Source organism: Pygoscelis adeliae, unplaced genomic scaffold (assembly GCF_000699105.1).
Source record: "Pygoscelis adeliae isolate BGI_AS28 unplaced genomic scaffold, ASM69910v1 Scaffold95, whole genome shotgun sequence".
NCBI lineage: Eukaryota > Metazoa > Chordata > Aves > Sphenisciformes > Spheniscidae > Pygoscelis > Pygoscelis adeliae.
Genome location: NW_008824869.1, coordinates 1,300,575 through 1,308,004, shown reverse-complemented (window position 1 = coordinate 1,308,004; position 7,430 = coordinate 1,300,575). Strand labels below are relative to the sequence as shown.

General features: G+C 36.5%; 1 protein-coding gene across 1 annotated transcript in view; it reads right to left on the bottom strand.

The window, feature by feature from the left end:
* CTDP1 (CTD (carboxy-terminal domain, RNA polymerase II, polypeptide A) phosphatase, subunit 1) overlaps positions 1–7,430 on the bottom strand; it is a 125,115-nt gene that overhangs the window by 95,405 nt on the left and 22,280 nt on the right. Inside the window, 1 exon segment of the mRNA XM_009324475.1 lies at positions 5,277–6,368. Coding sequence (XP_009322750.1) covers positions 5,277–6,368 — 1,092 coding nt within the window.

Here is a 7,430-nt window from a genome sequence, read left to right as displayed (position 1 = left end):
CCCCACCCGGTGGGATGGGGGAGAGAATTGGAAAAGCACAAGTGAGAAAAACTCGTGGGTTGAGATAAAAACAGTTTAATAATTGAAATAAAATAATAGTAATAATAATAATAAAAATAATAATTAAAATAATAATAATACACAAAGCAAGTGATGCACAGTACAATTGCTCACCACCTGCCGACCGATGCCCACCCAGTCCCCAAGCAGCAGCCCCCCGGCCAGTTTTCCCCAGTTTATGTACTGAGCAAGACAACACATGGTATGGAATGTCCCTTGGGCCAGTTTGGCTGTGCCCCCTCCCAGCTTCTTGTGCACCTCCAGCCTTCTCAGTCAATAGAGCATGGGAAACTAATAAGTCCTTGGCTAGTATAAGCATTACCTAGCAACAACTAAAACATCGGTGTGTTATCAACTTTGTTCTCATCCTAAATCCAAAACACAGCATTGTACCAGCTACTAGGAAGGAAATTAACTCTATCCCTGCCGAAACCAGGACACACACCAAAGTCAACATATCCTTATGGGAGTTTGCAATCAGGTTGCCAGAAATTGCTTGGAAAATCCGATCACTAAACGTTTATTTCTCTTCAGACCATTTTTATATATAAATCTTGATTTATGATCAAATCCTGAAGCTCTTCTCCAACAACGTTAACCTAAGACTAGTTGTACAGACCTCAGTGTTTTGTCCTACAAGAATTAAGCAATCACAGAATGGTGATAGATGCACTCTTTGGAGGCTACGTCTAGAGTTCAGCTTTAACACTGCACTGTGCTTTGCCAGCAAATTCAACAGGCTTACCTGGTCAGTGCCCGAGTTTAGAGCAGTGTTTAACTGGACTTTTTTTTTTAAAGACACGGCCTTGTAAAATTTTCTTCAGGAAAAACAAAATCTGTGGTCACATCATACCTATGTCTGGTAAAGACCTCACACCAAGTCATAGGACAGGCTAACAAGACTTTATGAGCTGGCAGCCTTCTCTTCTCTCTGAGCACCTCAGAGCCAGACTCAGGAGTAAGCATTTTTTAAGTAGGTAGATGAGGGTGAATAAAAGGAGCCATAGTTCATAGTACAATTGGTATTTTAAGCAACCTCATATTTAATGGTATTAAGCAAAACTTGACATAGGCTAAGTCACCAAAAGTAAGGAAATTATTCCCATATACCTTTCAAAGTATAGGAAAAGACACAGAATTAAAGATATTTTGAAAAAGAAAAGAAGAGTTCAGGGCTTGAACTGACATATTTCTGCTCCTACCCCACTAGAATAATTTTTAAGTGACCTGAACAGCTTTATCTGCTCCACCAGCAAAAACTCAATACAAAAATCAACTACAGTATCTTTCATTTGTTCAGGAAGGAACATAACAAGGTGTATGAAATAGTGTGGTAACTGCTTAGCCACATGTGTACACAGCTATAACTCATCATCCAGTGCAGTTTACTGTTGCTTAAAACAAACAGCAGATGTTTTCAAAACTGAAGTAAGATTTATGCAGCCCATAGGTAAGTGGAAAGGACTATAGGGTAGCCTTTTCTCAGTCACTCAGGTTTATGAAAGCTGATTAGATGATACAAAGATCCTTGTGTTTTACAGTAATTCAGGTAGATAGTATTTTCCTCCCTATATAATGAAAAAAATCCAATTTTTTCTCCAAGAACAAGGATTTATTTATTTTCAGAATTCAGAGTATCTCAGTCTGCAGAGAAACAAGCTGCCTATCTGCAGAGAAAGAGACAAGTATATACAAAGAATAAAAGAAATTTAAATTATTTACTGCCATAGGCTGGCAAGAATACTGTAAATACAATCTAAAATGGTATTCACTAGCTGTTCATTCCATATACCAAGCTATGATGTGGTCACTTTGCAGGGGGGAAAACCCATCCCCTCCAAGACCTAGGGGGTACCCTGTTTTACACTGACTTCTTCCCTTTTTATTTCCTCTGACAAATTCTTCCTCTGTCTTCAAAACTCAAAAGCTAACAGTATTTACCCCCACCGCTGCTGCAGATTAAGTATATGCCATTTAGTACAGCTCAGCTAATGCAAAGTAAACATGTAAGTTAACTTGCTTGTCTGAGTTCTAGGTCTGCTGTTGTTAGTGGGGTCATTCAGAAATACCGAACTGACGTATGCGTTTTAAAATCACCTTTTCATAACCACATTAAAAAAAAAAAGAGAGAAAAAGAAAAAAGAAGCAGAACGACATTGTCTGGTCTCAGGTCATTGACTTCTGAATAAAACTCAAGAAGGGACATGCTTTTGTTTCCCCCTTTCACCAGCAATTAGACATCAAGCAGTGCTTCAGATGTTTGCCACAGGAGCCAGAGATGCATTATTTGTATGGCTTACCAGTCGTAATAGAGACTTGTAGAATTTGCTTTCTAACCACATGAGAATCAGTATGAAAATCACATTGACAGTTGAATTATCACAAATCCAGCTGTGACAGGACACGATTTATATCCTTGAAATCTCTGCTTAAACTTCAGAGTTTCCCTCATGAAATTAGGATGATGCAGCATAACTACTCCTATCTAACCAGAGGTGAGAAAATATAGTCTTCAGTTGAAAAAACAAAAACCCATCACAAAACCAAAACCATAAGCAAACTATGAGAATCTTAAAAAAAGGTTTATTGGAGAATATAGTTTTTTAACTCTAAATCCTCCTATTTCTCTGCCATTGTTACAGAAATAATTACTGAGTGATGATGAAAGATGACAATAGTCTTGCTCATTAAGCAGAAAAGATTGCCAAGTTGCCTCTTTTAGAGTCAGTGCAATCCTTCTCTTACTAAAAGCAGGGGTCAGCTTCTACATACTGACAATAAAGGTTTTTCAACCCAGCAATTCAGAAATAGCATTGTTCTTGTGATTTCTTGTTTTAATTAGCAGGCAATATTTGAATATATTTTAAGTACCAAGTGCAACACCAACATTACATGACTATTTTGAAGGAGAGTCTAGGTCTTGACAAAAAGTCTGAAAAATATGAAACACTCTGAAATTCATTTATTTTTCAAAATAGCACTGAAAATTAATTAAATGTGTTAATAAACTCAAGTCAAATACTGTAAAAGCACATTAATGTAATCAAAACGTAAAGTTAAAATAGTTTTTTGTGTTAAGATCTACATTAGTGGATATGATTCACTAAGAACGTGCACGTAGTGAATAATTTGCATATACACATCTTTGTGTTCTACTTTTGTATGTATTTGTATAAATATACAACCTCCCCTCAAACTGTACATTCCAAACACAAGCAAAAAAAAAAAAATAAAGAAGCCTCAACTGCTTCTCATTATAACATGCTGTGTACCTTAACGTAATGTTATGCAACATTTTTTCCTCTAGAGAAATGCCTATGTTTGGGGTGGGGTGTGTGTGTGTCTCATTTACATTTATCCTATCAATTTTACCACATCACTTAATAGTTGCATCCAATGTACAACTACATTCAGAAGCCATCTAGTGCAAGTTAGACAAAGCAACTTTGAAATGAAGCAGTTTGAGATTTGAAATCAGAAAAACATGGAAGTTATATTGACAGCTATTATGTTTCCAATGAAGTATGACAAACTTGTGTAATTCTTCACTGATAAGAGTATTGCTATTCCTGCAGTTTTAAAAGAGCTGTTCAGCAACTGTAGTAAAACTACAGAATCCCAAACTGATGCATCCACCGATTTTAACACTTCCCATTCACTATTTCAACTATCACACCTTCACAAATCAGAATCCCAGCTAATCTTGATGAAACTAATTTCAGCCTCTTCTGGTTTTTTAGGTTGCTTTTATTACTTAAATGTATATTTACATCAGGATAATTAATACAAACTTGCTACTTCACTGTGGGTCCATTGGTACAGTTTTTATTCTGATGCTACTCGACTAGGTCAATACTGCAGCCCCTTCTTGCTACAGTTGGCTTTACGAACTTCTTAATAAAAGCTACCTGTGCTTTTTGTCACTAGAACCGTACATTGAGGTAACTGGAAAGTGAGGTAAGTTTACACTAGTCTAGCAAATGTATAGCCCTATTGTTATTTAGGCTAATATATTAAAACAATAGCTGATTAGTGTATCACAATATACTGATAAACTGACTGGGTTTTATCCATAGATTTTTAACACTACTTATATTTAAAGGGGTCGAAATTAAGGAACCGCAACATTCTCCTTTTAGTCACTAAACACTGGAGGTTTTTTTAATCACTGCCTCCTCAACAGGAAGAAATTATTCCTTGTCAGCTGTATAAGAAATATCTTGTTTGATTTCTTAAGTCACACGCACTTCAAGAAAAGTATATATGTCTGTATTACAGCCAGTGAAAATGTACTCCATTCTTTTATAATACAAGCTGATGAAACAAAGATGCTCCTAATGTACTGAAAGCTTACATGAAGAGCAGTCAAGAAAAAAATTATCCAATAGGGGACACATGTATATTTCTTTGCTTACAACATCTAACGATGTCCTAAAACTACCTAGAATTTTTAGATGATCCAAAACATGCAGTTTTACTTTTGGATTTCATGGTTTTGATTATCAGATATTTAGATTCCATGCAACTTTAAAAGGCCACCCAACGAGGGTCAGAGTGCACACATGAAATTTGTACTAGAAGCTAGCGGTGGCCTGTTAGCTCCTCTATGGCAGCTACCCAACGGTACATTCCTATCCATTATAGCTATGTAAAAACAGGTAGCTTTGTGAAACACGTATCAAAAGTTAGGCTAAGCTTTCTGACATCTCCCATGACAAAGATATACAGGCTACACACACAGGAGTGACAGGGTATCAGAGTCCAGTCTCTTAAGGTAATTCATTTGGATTCCATACAAAGTGAAACTGAACCATGAGAGGTGAAACCTGAGAAACTGAGAAAGAAAGCATTGCTCTAACTTTATAGCAAGACCACTATAAACTTTTCTCTGACACAAATATTAAAAGTTTCTATTTAACATCTTTAATAGTCAAAGACTCAGTATCACCAACTCTTAACCAAGAAGTGAGACATAACACATTATATCAGAGGTTATTTAGAGGGCCCTCCTTTCAACAATTAAAAGCCACACTTGATCAAAAAGCAGCAAAAAAGCCTTTAAAAAAGGTTTCTAAATAGTTTTAGGAAGAATCTTCTCTTTAATTTCAGTTAATCTGTTACGTTAAAGCCTGTAGGTTACATAAAGAACAGCTCAAGGCATGAATGAACTGTAACAGGAAAAAAGCTGATGGAAAACTCGAGTCTCATTTACCTACCTGTCCTTGCTGCAATGAGATGTGTTGCTTTGTCAGGATCATCAGCACTCAGTACTAGATTCTTCACGATTTTAGCTCCTAGTGCTGTGGCGTGATAGTGTTCCCGTGTTTTCTCAATGGGGAAGTTTGTTGGGTAGAGTCCGCTAAATATTATAGTTACATCTGCCAACACTTTACTTTTCAGTTCTGGTACTATTTTTCTGATGTCTGGAATTTCCTCAATCTCTTTTTTCAGGTATTTATCATATTTCGTGTAATAATCAGTGTGAACCCGCACAAGGATCTCTTCGAGGTATATTAAATGGTCGTCATCATCTGTATCATCCTCCTCCTCTTCTTCCTCCATACTCTGGTCTAAGGACTCACCCATTGTAATTCCAGACTGTTCACTATTCTGAGACTCTGTTTCAGCTTCTTTCTTGTCTGCACACCCATTTCCTAAATCACAAAGGCTTTCCTGTTCGCTTTCTTCTTGTGCTTCAAGATCAGTTTTGTCATGAATATTTTCACTAGCTAGAGATTGCGTGTCCCCAGAATGGTTCACCAGACCATCCTTTTTCTCACTCACATCAGTGCAACTCCCTTTCTGCAAATTTTCATCCTGCAGAGGTTGTTTGGATTTCTTCCAGCTTCTCTTTTCCTCGTTCTCGCTATCTGATACAGAAGTGGATGACTTTCTGGTATCCAACCCACCGTCACTTTCACTGTCACTAGACAGTTCAAAGTCCAAGTCATTTGTTGTCTTCTCTTGGGTTTGCTGCTTCTCTATCACTGTTCTATCAACTTGTTCTGAAAAAATCTGAGATTCTTTTGTATTTGTCAAATCATTAGTGACCTCACTGTCCATTTTGTGATCAGTTATTCCTCCATCATTTAAGGAGTCCTGGGCATTAACTTTATCATGAGAGTTCATATCCCAGTCAGATGTTTCACTGCTTGCAGAAGTACTTCCATTTGCAGTGCAAGTGTCCTTTGTAGCTTTCTTGAGACCATTGCTTTGTTCTTCTACACATGTAACATTCTTTATTTCTTCAGCATCTTTTGCTGATGTCACTGCTGAATCCAGTGCCTCTGGTTTTGTAGAGTGGTTTACTAAGACACAGGAAAGAAAGAAATGAAACATACATATTTTATCTTCTTTTTTTTTTTTAAAAAAAGCTTAATTAAAATTTAATTTTCTTTTTCCTTAAAAACACAGTTTACATATCCAGTTAGACTTCACTATGTTTAGAAGTGACAACTAGGCTTTTCAAAGTTGTTAAGATACTTTAGGTGTCAACAATTACTAGAAAGAACTGGCAAACCTAACAAACTTTACTTTTGTAAAGCAGCTGTGTAAGCAGCTTTTTTTTTTTTTTAAAAATCACACAGATCATAAGTAATTAATTGTTAACTATGCAAACATTAAAGGATTTATCTTGTAGCATGAATTTTACGATTACATCTCAGGGCAATGAAACTACTGCAGAGAAGAGAAGAGAAGGAAGAGAAGAAAAAAAAAAAAGAGAGCAGAATTCACTTCAGAAGGTCCCAATCCAGAACTACAACTACAAGAACTTCCTTTATAAACTTCCATGGCTTTCATATATTTCCTATTTTTCAAAACCAGAATAACTGTATTTTAATAGTTGAGGATACACATTTTAGCAATACAAAGATGCTGTTCGAGGTTCATTTGAGACTCTGCTGGAATGCAAGTAAAGGGTAATAGACTCAAAGGCAGGAAAATAAGTTTTGGGATGTGTCTTCAGATGTCTGCAGAAGAAGAGAGAGAGACAATTAAAGAAACTGTAGACATCCAGAAATTTGCACACAGACATTCATCAGGAAGACTGGATGAAGTCACCCTACTTTGTCTCCCTTTTGTGTGCATGTCCCTGCCCTGCAAGTAACAATACCAGCCAAGCATAGAGGTCCTGCGTCATAGTGGCCTGATTCAGTTTGAGTACATTATTATTGTTTCCATATTGGACATTTCTAGTTCAACAAGGGAAAAAGAGTGATGTCACATATATTAAACTAAAAATAACCCTTGGCTAAACTGGAAAAACCCTGCAATTCTTTCTTAGCCATTGTCTTTCAAATACATTTTGCCCCCAAATTGATACTAACATAGTGATGTATACCTTCTAAATCCACTATTTGTATTACACT